Source organism: Loxodonta africana, chromosome 4, assembly GCF_030014295.1.
Source record: "Loxodonta africana isolate mLoxAfr1 chromosome 4, mLoxAfr1.hap2, whole genome shotgun sequence".
NCBI classification, from domain to species: domain Eukaryota; kingdom Metazoa; phylum Chordata; class Mammalia; order Proboscidea; family Elephantidae; genus Loxodonta; species Loxodonta africana.
Window position 1 is genome coordinate 34,988,004 of NC_087345.1, and position 17,825 is coordinate 35,005,828.

The 17,825-nt window shown below is 39.6% G+C and overlaps 1 protein-coding gene across 2 annotated transcripts in view; it reads right to left on the minus strand.

Annotated features, from left to right (window-relative positions):
- The window catches only part of CFAP54 (cilia and flagella associated protein 54), a 462,482-nt gene that overhangs the window by 155,437 nt on the left and 289,220 nt on the right, over window positions 1-17,825 (minus strand). For both annotated transcript variants that reach the window (XM_064283706.1, XM_064283705.1), the window contains one exon: window positions 15,219-15,388. In XM_064283706.1, the coding sequence (XP_064139776.1) occupies window positions 15,219-15,388 (170 nt within the window). The remainder of the gene's footprint in view (window positions 1-15,218; window positions 15,389-17,825) is intronic.

The following is a 17,825-nucleotide window of genomic DNA, read 5'->3' on the forward strand; positions in this document are numbered from 1 at the left end:
TCGGGAGGGGGCCCAGCTGGTCAGCCAGCGGCACGGCGACGCGGCTGGCGGGAGGAGAAGTCGCTGGGAGGCAGCGACTGGTTTTGGAGCTGGGAGTGCAGCATCCCAGCTGGGAAACCTTGACGCTGGGCTTTGGACTGGCAGCGGAGGAACTGACAGCGGCTTCTGCGGGCCTGACCCTCAGGGGCAATCTCTACACAGCCAGCACACATAGGCGACACGTCCCTCGGGAATCTCAGATAAAATAGTCATCCCAAGCAAGATAAGTAACTTTGTCTATATTCCGGGGTGCTACTCTCTCCTGTTTTTCTGAACCCTCCCCTCCCCTTCCAGGCGGCTTCATTAACATTGGAATTTCCTGAGCCAGAGGGAGAACTGCTCGACGGTTTTTCTTTTCCCTTTTTTTTTTTGGGTCTTTTCCTAACTCATTCTTCCGGCCTGAGAGAAGTAGCCACAAAAAACCCAGGGACCAAAAACCCTTCCCTAATTGGACTAAAAACACAGAACCAGCTCCAGCCAAGCATATGTGATCCACAGTCTCCAGCTTTCATCCCTACAGGGAACAAGGTGGCTATTATAATGCAAAGGCATTTCTGATAGGGATCTGACTGCATTTTTTTTTAGCAGATTTACTGGAAAAACAAGTTTCCCAGGTCTGATATCTCTGCTTATTCAACAGAGCCCTCGCTGACCCACAACAGGGAACTGAGGGCTGAAGCTTCCCCTACACCACCTAGCCCCTTGCCTTAGGGGTCTAAGGAGGGTGACACCTACCAATCTGTAGAGGTACTTGCATTGGGGGCCTAAGGTACAGCTGCAGAGCCCTCCCAACAAGATGCTTTAGGAATAGAGACACACCTACCTCACTGACACTTGGGGGAAGCCTGTCAGCATCCTGCCCCCCTGGAGTGTGAACCCCAGCTGCTAATAGAATCTGGTGCATACAACTATCACTGCTACTTCTCAAGATGGATAGGTGTTAGGGTGCATCACACACTCCATGACCCAAAATCAGATTCTACTCAAGAATAGTGAATGGACTCAGGCATATATATCTGGCAACAGCCCAAACCACCTGGTAATAGGTCATAAGTAAGTCAAGGGATACAACAATCAAGACAGCACAGTCTAGTAGCCCATCCACGTATATTGAAAGAAAACAAAACAAGATAAGACTCAGTGAGCAAATATAGAATAAATCACTACTTCTTAGTGATGGCTCAGAGACAGCAGTCGATATCAAACCACATAAAGAAGCAGACCATCACAGCTTCTACAACCCCCCAAACAAAAGAATCGAAATCTTTCCCAAATGAAGATACAGTCCTGGAATTATCAGATACAGAATATAAAAAACTAATTTACAGAATGCTTCAAGACATCAGGGATGACCTCAGAAATGAAACAAGGTAATCTGGAGAAAAAGCCAAGGAACACACTGATAAAACAGTTGAAGAACTCAAAAAGATTGTTCAAGAACATAGTGGAAAAATTAATAAGTTGCAAGAATCCATAGAGAGACAGCATGCAGAAATCCAAAAGATTAACAATAAAATTACAGAATTAGACAACGCAATAGGAAGTCAGAGGAGCAGACTCGAGCAATTAGAATGCAGAGTGGGAAATCTGAAGGACCAAGGAATTAACACCAAAATAGCTGAAAAAAAATCGGATAAAAGAATTAAAAAAAATGAAGAAACCCTAAGAATCATGTGGGACTCTATCAAGAAGGATAACTTGCATGTGATTGGAGTCCCAGAACAGGGAGGGAGGACAGAAAACACAGAGAGAATAGTTAAAGATATGCTGACAGAAAACTTCCCTGACATCATGAAAGACAAAAGGATATCTATCCAAGATGCTCATCAAAGCCCATTTAAGATTGATCCAAAAAGAAAAACACCAAGACATATTATCATCAAACTTGCAAAACCAAAGATAAAGAGAAAATTTTAAAAGCAGCCAGGGATAAAAGGTCTCCTACAAGGAAGAATCAACAAGAATAAGTTCAGACTACTCAGCAGAAACCATGCAGGCAAGAAGGCAATGGGATGACATATGCAGAGCACTGAAGGAGAAAAACTGCCAGCCAAGGATCATATATCCAGCAAAACTCTCTCTCCAATATGAAGGTGAAATTAAGATATTTACAGATAAACACAAGCTTAGAGAATTTGCAAAAACCAAACCAAAGCTACAAGAAATACTAAAGGAAATTGTTTGGTCAGAAAACCAATAATATCAGATACCAGCACAACACAAGGTCACAGAACAGAACATCCTGATATCTACTCAAATAGGGAAATCACAAAAACAAATTAAGATTAATTTAAAAAAAAAATGCTCAAAACAGGGATAAGTGAAGTCAATATGTAAAAGATCACAATAATCAAAAAGAAGGACTAAATACTGGTGGCATAGAACTGCCATATGGAGAGGGATACAAGGCGATATAGGACCATACAAGTTAGGTTTTTACTTAGAAAAATAGGGGTAAATATTAAGGTAACCACAAAGAGGTATAACAACTCCATAACTCAAAATAAAAACCAAGAAAAACGTAACGACTCAGGAAACATAAAGTCAAATACTATGAAAATGAGGTTCTCGGAATTTACAAAGAAAAACGTCTCAGCACAAAAAAGTAAGTGGAAAAATGAAATTGTCAACAACACACATAAAAAGGCATCAAAATGACAACACTAAACACATACTTATTTATAATTACGCTGAATGAAAATGGACTAAATGCACCAATAAAGAGACAGAGAGTCTCAGACTGGATAAAGAAAAACGATCCGTCTATATGCTGCCTACAAGAGACACACCTTAGACTTAGAGACACAAACAAACTAAAACTCAAAGGATGGAAAAAAATATATCAAGCAAACAATAAGCAAAAAAGAAGAGGAGTAGCAATATTAATTTCTGACAAAATAGACTTTAAACTTAAATCCACCACAAAGGATAAAGAAGGACACTACATAATGATAAAAGGGACAATAGACAAGGAAGATATAACCATATCAAATATTTATGCACCCAATGACAGGGCTGCAAGATATATAAATCATATTTTAACAGAATTGAAAAGTGAGATAGACACCTCCACAATTATAGTAGGAGACTTAAACACACCTCTTTCCGGGAAGGACAGGACATCAGTAAGAAGCTCAACAGAGACACGGAAGACCTACTTACAACAATCAACCAACTTGACCTCATTGACTTATACAGAACTCTCCACCCAACTGCTGCAAAGTATACTTTTTTTTCTAGCGCACATGGAACATTCTCTAGAATAGACCATATATGAGGTCATAAAACAAACCTTTGCAGAATCCAAAACATCGAAATATTACAAAGCATCTTCTCAGACCACAAGGCCATAAAAGTGGAAATCAATAACAGAAAAATTAGGGAAAAGAAATCAAATACTTGGAAACTGAACAATACCCTCCTGAAAAAAGGCTGGGTTATCAAAGACATTAAGGAGGGAATAAGGAAATTCATAGAATGCAACGAGAATGGAAATACTTCCTATCAAAACCTCTGGGACACAGCAAAAGCAGCGCTCAGAGGCCAACTTATATGGATAAATGCACACATACAAAAAGAAGAAAGAGCCAAAATCAGAGAACTGTCCCTACAACTTGAACAAACAGAAACTGAGCAACAAAAGAATCCATCAGGCACCAGAAGAAAACAAATAATAAAAATTAGAGCTGAACTAAATGAATTAGAGAACAGAAAAACAATTGAAAGAATTAACAAAGCCAAAAGCTGGTTCTTTGAAAAAATTAACAAAATTGATAAACCATTGGCTAGACTGACTAAAGAAATACAGGACAGGAAACAAATAACCCGAATAAGAAACGAGATGGGCCACATCACAACAGACCTAACTGAAATTAAAAGAATCATTTCAGATTATTACGAAAAATTGTACTCTAACAAATTTGCAAACCTAGAAGAAATGGATGAATTCCTGGAAAAACACTACCTACCTAAACTAACACAATCAGAAGTAGAACAACTAAATAGACCCATAACAAAAAAAGAGATTGAAACAGTAATCAAAAAACTTCCAACAAAAAAAAGCCCTGGCCCGGATGGCTTTACTGGAGAGTTCTACCAAACTTTCAGAGAAGAGTTAACACCACTACTACTAAAGGTATTTCAAAGCATAGAAAATAACGGAATACTTCCTAACTCATTCTATGAAGCCACCATCTCCCTGATACCAAAACCAGGTAAAGACATCACAAAAAAAGAAGATTACAGACCTATATCCCTCATGAACATAGATGCAAAAATCTTCAACAAAATTCTAGCCAATAGAATTCAACAACATATCAAAATATTAATCCACCATGACCAAAAGGGATTTATACTAGGTATGCAAGGCTGGTTTAATATCAGGAAAACCATTAATGTAATCCACCGTATAAATAAAACAAAAGACAAAAACCACATGATCTTATCAATTGATGCAGAAAAGGCATTTGAAAAAGTCCAACACCCATTTATGATGAAAACTCTCACCAAAACAGGAATTGAAGGAAAATTCCTTAACATAATAAAGGGCATCTATACAAAGCCAACAGCCAACATCACTCTAAATGGAGAGAGCCTTAAAGCATTTCCCTTGAGAACAGGAACCAGACAAGGATGCCCTTTATCACCGCTCTTATTCAACATTGTGCTAGAGGTCCTAGCCAGAGCAATTAGGCTAGACAAAGAAATAAAGGACATCTGGATTGGCAAGGAGGAAGTAAAATTATCTCTATTTGAAGATGACATGATCTTATACACAGAATTCCCTAAGGAATCCTCCAGAAAACTACTGAAACTAATAGAAGAGTTCAGCAGAATATCGGGATACAAGATAAACATACAAAAATCACCTGGATTCCTCTACATCAACAAAAAGAACATCGAAGAGGAAATAACCAAATCAATACCATTCACAGTACCCCCAAGAAGACAAAATACTTAGGAATAAATCTTACCAAAGATGTAAAAGACCTATACAAAGAAAACTACAAAGTACTACTACAAGAAACTAAAAAGGACCTACTTATGTGGAAAAACATACCTTGCTCATGGATAGGAAGACTTAACATAGTAAAAATGTCTATTCTACCAAAAGCCATCTATACATACAATGCACTTCCGATCCAAATTTCCATGTCATTTTTTAATGTGATAGAGAAATAAATCACCAACTTCATATGGAAGGGAAAGAAGCCTCGGATAAGCAAAGCATTACTGAAAAAGAAGAAGAAAGTGGGAGGCCTCACTCTACCTGATTTCAGAACCTATTATACAGCCACAGTAGTCAAAACAGTGTGGTACTGGTACAACAACAGACACATAGACCAATGGAACAGAATTGAGAACCCAGATATAAATCCATCCACACAGGAGCAGCTGATATTTGACAAAGGCCCAGTATCAGTTAATTGGGGAAAAGATAGTCTTTTTAACAAATGGTGCTGGCATAACTGGATATCCATCTTCAAAAAAATGAAACAGGACCCATACCTCACACCATGCACAAAAACTAACTCCAAGTGGATCAAAGACCTAAACATAAAGACTAAAACGATAAAGATCATGGAAGAAAAAATAGGGACAACGTTAGGAGCCCTAATACAAGGCATAAACAGAACACAAAACATTACCAAAAATGATGAAGAGAAACCAGATAACTGGGAGCTCCTAAAAATCAAACACCGATGCTCATCTAAAGACTTCACCAAAGGAGTAAAAAGACCACCTACAGACTGGGAAAGAATTTTCAGCTATGACATCTCCGACCAGCACCTGATCTCTAAAATCTATATGATTCTGTCAAAACTCAACCACAGGGGGGGCGGAGCCAAGATGGCGGACTAGGCAGAGGCTACCTCGGATCTCTCTTACAACAAAGACACGGAAAAACAAGTGAATCGATAACATACATAACAATCTACGAACCCTGAACTACAAACACAGATTTAGAGACGGAGAACGAACTAATACGGGGAAGCAGCGATAGTTTCCAGAGCCTGGAGCCAGGGTACCAGTCAGGTACGGCACAAGCACAGAGACCTACTCCACCCTCCTGAACTAACCCCGGGAGGGGGACCAGCCGGTTCCATGGGCGGTGTGGGACGCAGCCGGTAGGAGAAGTCCCCGGGAGGCAGTGACTGCTCTTGGAGCAGAAAGAGCGGCATCTGAGCCGGCGAACCGTCCCGCAGGGATTTGGACTGGACGCAGGTACGCCATAAACACAGAGAGTTGCTCCACCCCCCTGAACTAACCCCGGGAAGGGGACCAGCCGGGTCGCGCGGGCGGCGTGGGATGCAGCCGGTAGGAGAAGTCCCCGGGAGGCAGTGACTGGTATTGGAGCGGGGAGAACAGCGTCCCAGCCGGGACACTCGGTCACGGCACAAGCACGGGGACCTGCTCCACCCATGTGAACTAACCCCGGGAGGAGGCTCAACTGGTTCTCGGAGCGGCACGGCCACGCGGCTGGAGGGATGAGAAGGCCCTGGGAGGCAGCGACTGATTTTGGAGTCAAGAGTGCATGGTCCCAGTAGGGGAGCCTTGACGCTGGGCGTGGGGCTGGAAGTGGAGGATCTGACCGTGACTCCAGCGGGCCAGACCCCCCGGGGGCAATCTCCACACAGCCAGCACACATAGGCGACGCGCCCGCGGGAATCTCAGATATAATAGTCATTCCAAGCAAGACAAGCAACTCTGGCTATATTCTGAGGTGCTACACTCCTAGCTCTCTGTTCCCTCCCCCACCTTCCCCAGGCGGCTTCATTAACATCTGAATAGCCTGAGCCAAAGGGAGAACTCTGATAGGGATCTGACTGCATTTTTTTTTTAGCGGGTTTTCTGGAAAAACTAGTTTCCCAGTGATGGCTCGGAGACAACAATCCATATCAAACCACTTAAAGAAGCAGACCGTGACAGCTTCTCCAACCCCCCAAACAAAAGAATCAAAACCTTTCCCAAATGAAGATACAATCTTGGAATTATCAGATACAGAATATAAAAAACTAATTTACAGAATGCTTAATGATATCACAAATGAAATTAGGATAACTGCAGAAAAAGCCAAGGAACACACTGATAAAACTGTTGAAGAACTCAAAAAGATTATTCAAGAACATAGTGGAAAAATTAATAAGTTGCAAGAATCCATAGAGAGACAACATGTAGAAATCCAAAAGATTAACAATAAAATAACAGAATTAGACAACGCACTAGGAAGTCAGAGGAGCAGACTCGAGCAATTAGAATGCAGACTGGGACATCTGGAGGACCAGGGAATCAACACCAACATAGCTGAAAAAAAATCGGATAAAAGAATTAAAAAAAATGAAGAAACCCTAAGAATCATGTGGGACTCTATCAAGAAGGATAACCTGCGGGTGATTGGAGTCCCAGAACAGGGAGGGGGGGACAGAAAACACAGAGAAAATAGTTGAAGAACTCCTGACACAAAACTTCCCTGACATCATGAAAGACGAAAGGATAGCTATCCAAGATGCTCATCGAACCCCATTTAAGATTGATCCAAAAAGAAAAACACCAAGACATATTATCATCAAACTCGCCAAAACCAAAGATAAAGAGAAAATTTTAAAAGCAGCCAGGGAGAAAAGAAAGGTTTCCTTCAAGGGAGAATCAATAAGAATATGTTCTGACTACTCAGCAGAAACCATGCAGGCAAGAAGGGAATGGGACGACATATACAGAACACTGAAGGAGAAAAACTGCCAGCCAAGAATCATATATCCAGCAAAACTCTCTCTGAAATATGAAGGCGAAATTAAGATATTTACAGACAAACACAAGTTTAGAGAATTTGCAAAAACCAAACCAAAGCTACAAGAAATACTAAAGGATATTGTTTGGTCAGAGAACCAATAATATCAGATACCAGCACAACACAAGGTCACAAAACAGAACGTCCTGATATCAACTCAAATAGGGAAATCACAAAAACAAACAAATTAAGATTAATTAAAATAAATAAATAAAAATACACATAACAGGGAATCATGGAAGTCAATAGGTAAAAGATCACAATAATCAAAAAGAGGGACTAAATACAGGAGACATTGAACTGCCATATGGAGAGTGATACAAGGCGATATAGAACAATACAAGTTAGGTTTTTACTTAGAAAAATAGGGGTAAATAATAAGGTAACCACAAAAAGGTATAACAACTCTATAACTCAAGATAAAAACCAAGAAAAACGTAACGACTCAACTAACATAAAGTCAAGCACTATGAAAATGAGGATCTCACAATTTACTAAGAAAAACGCCTCAGCACAAAAAAGTATGTGGAAAAATGAAATTGTCAACAACACACATAAAAAGGCATCAAAATGACAGCACTAAAAACTTATTTATCTATAATTACCCTGAATGTAAATGGACTAAATGCACCAATAAAGAGACAGAGAGTCACAGACTGGGTAAAGAAACACGATCCACCTGTATGCTGCCTACAAGAGACACACCTTAGACTTAGAGACACAAACAAACTAAAACTCAAAGGATGGAAAAAAGTATATCAAGCAAACAATAAGCAAAAAAGAAGAGGAGTAGCAATATTAATTTCTGACAAAATAGACTTTAGACTTAAATCCACCACAAAGGATAAAGAAGGACACTACATAATGATAAAAGGGACAATTGATCAGGAAGACATAACCATATTAAATATTTACGCACCCAATGACAGGGCTGCAAGATACATAAATCAAATTTTAACACAATTGAAAAGTGAGATAGATACCTCCACAATTATAGTAGGAGACTTCAACACACCACTTTCGGAGAAGGACAGGACATCCAGTAAGAAGCTCAACAGAGACACGGAAGATCTAATTACAACAATCAACCAACTTGACCTCATTGACTTATACAGAACTCTCCACCCAACTGCTGCAAAATATACTTTTTTTTCTAGCGCACATGGAACATTCTCTAGAATAGACCACATATTAGGTCATAAAACAAACCTTTGCAGAGTCCAAAACATCAAAATATTACCAAGCATCTTCTCAGACCACAAGGCAATAAAACTAGAGATCAATAACAGAAAAACTAGGGAAAAGAAATCAAATACTTGGAAAATGAACAATACCCTCCTGAATAAAGACTGGGTTATAGAAGACATCAAGGAGGGAATAAGGAAATTCATAGAAAGCAACGAGAATGGAAATACTTCCTATCAAAACCTCTGGGACACAGCAAAAGCAGTGCTCAGAGGCCAATTTATATCAATAAATGCACACATACAAAAAGAAGAAAGAGCCAAAATCAGAGAACTGTCCCTACAACTTGAACAAATAGAAAGTGAGCAACAAAAGAATCCATCAGGCACCAGAAGAAAACAAATAATAAAAATTAGAGCTGAACTAAATGAATTAAAGAACAGAAAAACAATCGAAAGAATTAACAAAGCCAAAAGCTGGTTCTTTGAAAAAATTAACAAAATTGATAAACCATTGGCTAGACTGACTAAAGAAATACAGGACAGAAAACAAATAACCCGAATAAGAAATGAGAAGGACCACATCACAACAGAACCAAATGAAATTAAAAGAATCATTTCAGATTATTATGAAAAATTGTACTCTAACAAATTTGCAAACCTAGAAGAAATGGATGAATTCCTGGAAAAACACTACCTACCTAAACTAACACATTCAGAAGTAGAACAACTAAATAGACCCATAACAAAAAAAGAGATTGAAACGGTAATCAAAAAACTCCCAACAAAAAAAAGCCCTGGCCCGGACGGCTTCACTGCAGAGTTCTACCAAACTTTCAGAGAAGAGTTAACACCACTACTACTAAAGGTATTCCAAAGCATAGAAAATGACGGAATACTACCCAACTCATTCTATGAAGCCACCATCTCCCTGATACCAAAACCAGGTAAAGACATTACAAAAAAAGAAAATTATAGACCTATATCCCTCATGAACATTGATGCAAAAATCCTCAACAAAATTCTAGCCAATAGAATCCAACAACACATCAAAAAAATAATTCACCCTGATCAAGTGGGATTTATACCAGGTATGCAAGGCTGGTTTAATATCAGAAAAACCATTCATGTAATCCATCACATAAATAAAACAAAAGACAAAAACCACATGATCTTATCAATTGATGCAGAAAAGGCATTTGACAAAGTCCAACACCCATTCATGATAAAAACTCTTACCAAAATAGGAATTGAAGGAAAATTCCTCAACATAATAAAGGGCATCTATGCAAAGCCAACAGCCAATATCACTCTAAATGGAGAGAACCTGAAAGCATTTCCCTTGAGAACGGGAACCAGACAAGGATGCCCTTTATCACCGCTCTTATTCAACATCGTGTTGGAAGTCTTAGCCAGGGCAATTAGGCTAGACAAAGAAATAAAAGGTATCCGGATTGGCAAGGAAGAAGTAAAGTTATCACTATTTGCAGATGACATGATTATATACACAGAAAACCCTAAAGAATCCTCCAGAAAACTACTGAAACTAATAGAAGAGTTTGGCAGAGTCTCAGGTTATAAAATAAACATACAAAAATCACTTGGATTCCTCTACATCAACAAAAAGAACACCGAAGAGGAAATAACCCAATCAATACCATTCACAGTAGCCCCCAAGAAGATAAGATACTTAGGAATAAATCTTACCAAAGATGTAAAAGACCTATACAAAGAAAACTACAAAGCTCTACTACAAGAAATTCAAAAGGACATACTTAAGTGGAAAAACATACCTTGCTCATGGATAGGAAGACTTAACATAGTAAAACTGTCTATTCTACCAAAAGCCATCTATACATTTAACGCACTTCCGATCCAAATTCCAATGTCATATTTTAAGGGGATAGAGAAACAAATCACCAATTTCATATGGAAGGGAAAGAACCCCCGGATAAGCAAAGCACTACTGAAAAAGAAGAAGAAAGTGGGAGGCCTCACCTTACCTGACTTCAGAACCTATTATACAGCCACAGTAGTCAAAACAGCCTGGTATTGGTACAACAGACACATAGACCAATGGAACAGAATTGAGAACCCAGACATAGATCCATCCACGTATGAGCAGCTGATATTTGACAAAGGACCAGTGTCAATTAATTGGGGAAAAGATAGCCTTTTTAACAAATGGTGCTGGCATAACTGGATATCCATTTGCAAAAAAATGAAACAGGACCCATACCTCACACCATGCACAAAAACTAACTCCAAGTGGATCAAAGACCTAAACATAAAGACTAAAACGATAAAGATCATGGAAGAAAAAATTGGGACAACCCTAGGAGCCCTAATACAAGGTATAAACAGAATACAAAACATCACAAAAAATGATGAAGAGAAACCCGATAACTGGGAGGTCCTAAAAATCAAACACCTATGCTCATCTAAAGACTTCACCAAAAGAGTAAAAAGACCACCTACAGATTGGGAAAGAATTTTCAGCTATGACATCTCCGACCAGCGTCTGATCTCTAAAATCTACATGATTCTGTGAAAACTCAACCACAAAAAGACAAACAACCCAATCAAGAAGTGGGCAAAGGATATGAACACACATTTCACTAAAGAAGATATTCAGGCAGCCAACAGATACATGAAAAAATGCTCTCGATCATTAGCCATTAGAGAAATGCAAATTAAAACTACGATGAGATTCCATCTCACACCAGCAAGGCTGGCATTAATCCAAAAAACACAAAATAATAAATGTTGGAGAGGCTGCGGAGAGATTGGAACTCTCATACACTGCTGGTGGGAATGTAAAATGGTACAACCACTTTGGAAATCTATCTGGCGTTATCTTAAACAGTTAGAAATAGAACTACCATACAACCCAGAAATCCCACTCCTAGGAATATACCCTAGAGATACAAGAGCCTTCATACAAACAGATATATGCACACCCATGTTTATTGCAGCTCTGTTTACAATAGCAAAAAGTTGGAAGCAACCAAGGTGTCCATCAACGGATGAATGGGTAAACAAATTGTGGTATATTCACACAACGGAATACTACGCATCGATAAAGAACAGTGACGAATCTGTGAAACATTTCATAACATGGAGGAACCTGGAAGCCATTATGCTGAGCGAAATGAGTCAGAGGCAAAAGGACAAATATTGTATAAGACCACTATTATAAGATCTTGAGAAATAGTAAACCTGAGAAGAACACATACTTTTGTGGTTACGAGGGGGGATGGAGGGAGGGTGGGAGAGGGTTTTTTATTGATTAATCAGTAGATAAGAACTGCTTTAGGTGAAGGGAAAGACAACACTCAATACATGGAAGGTCAGCTCAATTGGACTGGACCAAAAGCAAAGAAGTTTCCGGGATAAAATGAATGCTTCAAAGGTCAGCGGAGCAAGCGCGGGGGTCTGGGGAACATGGTTTGCGGGGACTTCTAAGTCAATTGGCAAAATAATTCTATTATGAAAACATTCTGCATCCCACTTTGAAATGTGGCGTCTGGGGTCTTAAATGCTAACAAGCGGCCATCTAAGATGCATCAATTGGTCTCAACCCACCTGGAGCAAAGGAAAATGAAGAACACCAAAGCCACACGACAACTAAGAGCCCAAGAGACAGAAAGGGCCACATGAACCAGAGACCTACATCATCCTGAGACCAGAAGAACTAGGTGGTGCCCGGCCACAATCGATGACTGCCCTGACGGGGAGCACAGCAGAGGACCCCTGAGGGAGCAGGAGATCAGTGGGATACAGACCCCAAATTCTCATAAAAAGACCAAACTTAATGGTCTGACTGAGACTAGAGGAATCCCGGTGGCCACGCTCCCCAGACCTTCTGTTGACACAGGATAGGAACCATCCCCGAAGACAACTCATCAGACATGAAAGGGACTGGACAGCGGGTGGGAGAGAGACGCTGATGAAGAGTGAGCTAATTATATCAGGTGGACACTTGAGATTGTGTTGGCAACTCTTGTCTGGAGGGGGGATGGGAGGATAGAGAGAGAGGGAAGCAGGCAAAATTGTCAAGAAAGGAGAGACTGAAAGGGCTGACTCAAGAGGGGGAGAGTAAGTGGGAGTAGGGAGTGAGATGTATGTAAACTTATATGTGACAGACTGATTGGATTTGTAAACGTTCACTTGAAGTTTAATAAAAGTTATTAAAAAAAAAAAAACTCAACCACAAAAAAAACAAACAACCCAATCAAGAAGTGGGCAAAGGATATGAACACACACTTCACTAAAGAAGATATTCAGGCAGCTAACAGATACATGAGAAAATGCTCTCGATCATTAGCCATTAGAGAAATGCAAATGAAAACTACGAAGAGATTCCATCTCACTCTAGCAAGGCTGGCATTAATCCAAAAAACACAAAATAATAAATGTTGGAGAGGCTGCGGAGAGATTGGAACTCTTATACACTGCTGGTGGGAAGGTAAAATGGTACAACCACTTTGGAAATCTATCTGGTGTTATCTTAAACAGTTAGAAATAGAACTACCATACAACCCAGAAATCCCACTCCTCGGAATATACCCTAGAGAAATAAGAGCCTTCACACAAACAGATATATGCACACCCATGTTTATTGCAGCTCTGTTTACAATAGCAAAAAGCTGGAAGCAACCAAGGTGTCCATCAACAGATGAATGGGTAAATAAATTGTGGTATATTCACACAGCGGAATACTACGCATCGATAAAGAACAGTGACGAATCTGTGAAACATTTCATAACATGGAGGAACCTGGAAGGCATTATGCTGAGCGAAATCAGTCAGAGCCAAATGACAAATATTGTATAAGACCACTATTATAAGATCTTGAGAAATAGTATAAACTGAGAAGAACACATACTTTTGTGGTTATGAGGCGGGGAGGGAGGGAGGGTGGGAGAGGGTTTTTTATTGATTAGTTAGTAGATAAGAACTGCTTTAGGTGAAGGGAAGGACAATACTCAATACATGGAAGGTCAGCTCAACTGGACTGGTCCAAAAGCAAAGAAGTTTCCAGGATAAAATGAATGCTTCAAAGGTCAGCGGAGCAAGGGCAGGGGTTTGGGGACCATGGTTTAAGGGGACTTCTAAGTCAATTGGCAAAATAATTCTATTATGAAAACATTCTGCATCCCAATGTGAAATGTGGCATCTGGGGTCTTAAATGCTAACAAGTGGCCATCTAAGATGCATCAATTAGTCTCAACCCACCTGGATCAAAGGAGAATGAAGAACACCAAGGTCACATGATAACTAAGAGCCCAAGAGTCAGAAAGGACCACATGAACCAGAGACCTACATCATCCTGAGACCAGAAGAACTAGTTGGTGCCCGGCCACAACCAATGACTGCCCTGACAGGGAGCACAACAGAGAACCCCTGAGGGAGCAGGAGATCAGTGGGATGCAGACCCCAAATTCTCACAAAAAGACCATACTTAATGGTCTGACTGAGACTAGAGGAATCCTGGCGGTCATGGTCCCCAAACCTTATGTTGGCACAGGACAGGAACCATTCCCCAAGACAACTCATCAGACATGAAAGAGACTGGACAGTGGGTAGGAGAGAGATGCTGATGAAGAGTGAGCTAATTATATGAGGTGGACACTTGAGACTGTGTTGGCATCTCCTGTCTGGAGGGGGGATGGGAGGATAGAGAGAGTTGGAAGCTGGCAAAATTGTCAAGAGAGACTGGAAGGGCTGACTCATTAGGGGGAGAGCAAGTGGGAGTACGGAGTAAGGTGTATATAAACTTATATGTGACAGTTTGACTTGATTTTTAAACGTTCACTTGAAGCTTAATAAAAGTTAATAAAAAAAGAACTGTAAGGAATCTAAGTGCTACCTTTAAAAATAACATAAAAATGCAAAACTCTTGTTATTTGGTCCATTCTTTATATGACATGAAACATCCTAACAGTGTTCTTTAGTAAAGCAATTGCTTTGTTGCCAGTTGTGGTTTTAGGTGCAATAATACATGAAACATCCTAACAGTGTTCTTTAGTAAAGCAATTGCTTTGTTGCCAGTTGTGGTTTAGGTGTAACAATAAAAATAGAGGTAGGCACTATTGATTTGGGAATTTCTACAACTTATGCAAAATTTAAGTATATTTAACGAATTGGGGTGAGGAAGGAGCTCTCATCAACTGTAAACCTCTCCTGTGCATGAAGAGACTCACCTGTATGCTGTCCGGTGTTTCTGCAGGGCAATTGCAGCCAGCTGAAGCCTGGCCTCCACCACAATCTCCAACTCACCAGCAGAACACTGAGAGAGGTCCTTGCGGCCTAAATACTCCATCTCTGATATAAGGAAGGTTAGCCTCTCTTCTGCTTCCGACAGTAAAATTGACTAAAGAGCAACACACAAATTCGTAAGTCCAGAAATAATGCAAATAACGTCTCATCCTCATTTATCAAATATTTTTCATTTTGAAAAGTTACAATGAATGAAAGGCCAAAAAGGAAATTGGTATCTAATCATCAGAGAAGAAGAGAGCTCATTGAATAGGAAAAAGGTAACAAAGAATGAAAAGGAAAGTAACAGCAAGAGTTATTGTTAGCTTCCGTGGAGCTGGCCCCACTCTGACTCATGGTGGCCTCATAGGACAGCAGAACAAAAGGCTGCCTGGTTCTGCGCCATCCCCATAATCAGTTGCGGACCAGACTATTGTGATCCATGGAGTTTTCACTGGCTGATTTGGGAAGTAGAACACCAGGCCTTTCCTCCTAATCTTGGGAAGCTTCGCTGAAGCTTGTTCAGCATCATAGCAACACACAAGCCTCCAGTGACAAAGGGGGTGGTAGCTGCACATGAGGTGCATTGGCCAGGAATCAGACCCGGGCCTCCGGCATGGAAGGCGGGAGAACTACCACTGACCCGCCACTGTCCCTATTATGTACAAAAGTTACCTTTTATTATATGTATTCCAAGATAAACTATGGTCACCAAACTGGTAATGTGAAGATAATGAATTTTTAGAGTGGGCCATTTATAGCAAATAGCAACCTGATACAAGAGAAAAGAAAGGAACCAACAAATCTTTGTATAACCAACAGGTGTCTAAACACTTGTTTATACAGAGTAGTGAATATTATATAAATAGTAGAGCAGTTTAATATTTAAGGACATATATGTTTGAATCAAATAGACCTAGGCCCTACCACCAAACCACCAGTTGTCATTTATTAATTGCATGACATAAGTTAATTTCTTACACTTTTTAAGCCTCAGTTTTCTCATGGTTCAGCACAACATAGTTAAATAATGATTAATACCACATCATCTTATCGATTGATACAAAAAAGGCATTTGACAAAGTCCACCACTCATTCATGATAAAAACTCTCAGCAAAATAGTTATAGATGGGAAATTCCTCAACATAATAAAGGGCATTTATACAAAGCCAGTAGCCAAAATCATCCTAAATACGGAGTCTGAAAGCATTCCCCTTGAGAGTAGACAAGGATGCCCTTTATCACCACTCTTATTCAACAGTGTGCTGGAGGTTCTAGCCAGAGCAATTAGGCAAGAAAAAGAAATAAAAGGCATCTAAGTGGGGTAAATTTGTAAGAAAGAAGTAAAAGTACTCCTATCTGGAGATGATATGATCTTATACACAGAATACCCCACAGAATCGACAAGAAAACTACTGGAACTGTATAGAAATTGCAGCAAAGTATCAGGATACAAGATAAACATACAGAAATCATTTTTTTTATATACCAACAAAGAGAATTTCAAAGAGGAAACCACCAAATCAATACCATTTACAATGGCTCCCAAGAAGATAAAATACTTAGGAATAAATCTAACCAGAGATGTAAAAGACCTGTACATAGAAAACCATGAGAAACTACTGTAAAAAAAACCAAAAGAGACCTACATAAGTGTAAAAACATAGCTTGCTCATGGATAGGAAGACTCAACATTGTGAAAATGTCAATTCTACCGAAAACATTGTGAAAATGTCAATTGATGTACAGATACAATGCAATCCCAATCCAAATTCCAAGGACATTTTCTAATGAGATGGAGAACAAATCACCAACTTCATATAGAAAGGGAAGAGGCCCTGGATAAGTAAAGCATTACTGAAGAAGAAGAACAAAGTGGGACGCCTCACACTACCTGATTTTAGAACCTACTATATGAATTGAAATCGACTTGATGGCAATGGGTTATGCTGCCACGGTAGTCAAAACAGCCTGGTACTGGTACAACAACAGATACACAGACCAATGGAACAGAATTGAGAATCCAGATGTAAATTTGTCTGCCTATGAATAGCTGATAAAATTTGGCAAAGGCCCAAAGTCCATTAAATGGGGAAAAGGCAGTCTTTTTAACAAATGGTGCTGGCATAACTTGATATCCATCTGCAAAAAAAATGAAACGACCCATATCTCACACCATGCACAAAAACTAACTCCAAGTGGATCAAAGACCTAAATATAAAATCTAAAATGATAAAGATTATGGAAGAAAAAATAGGGACAACACTAGAAGCCCTAATACATGGCATAAACAGAAAACAAAACATAACTAACAATGTACAAACACCAGAAGAAAAACTAGATAACTGAGAGCTCCTAAAAATCAAACATCTATGCTCATCAAAAGACTTTACCAAAGAGTAAAAAGACAAACTACGGACTGGGAAAAAAATTTTGGTTATGACATATCCAGTTAGGGTCTAATCTCCAAAATCTACAAGATACTGCAAAACTTCAACAATAGAAAAACAACCCAATTAAAAAATGGGTAAAGGATATGAAAAGGCACTTC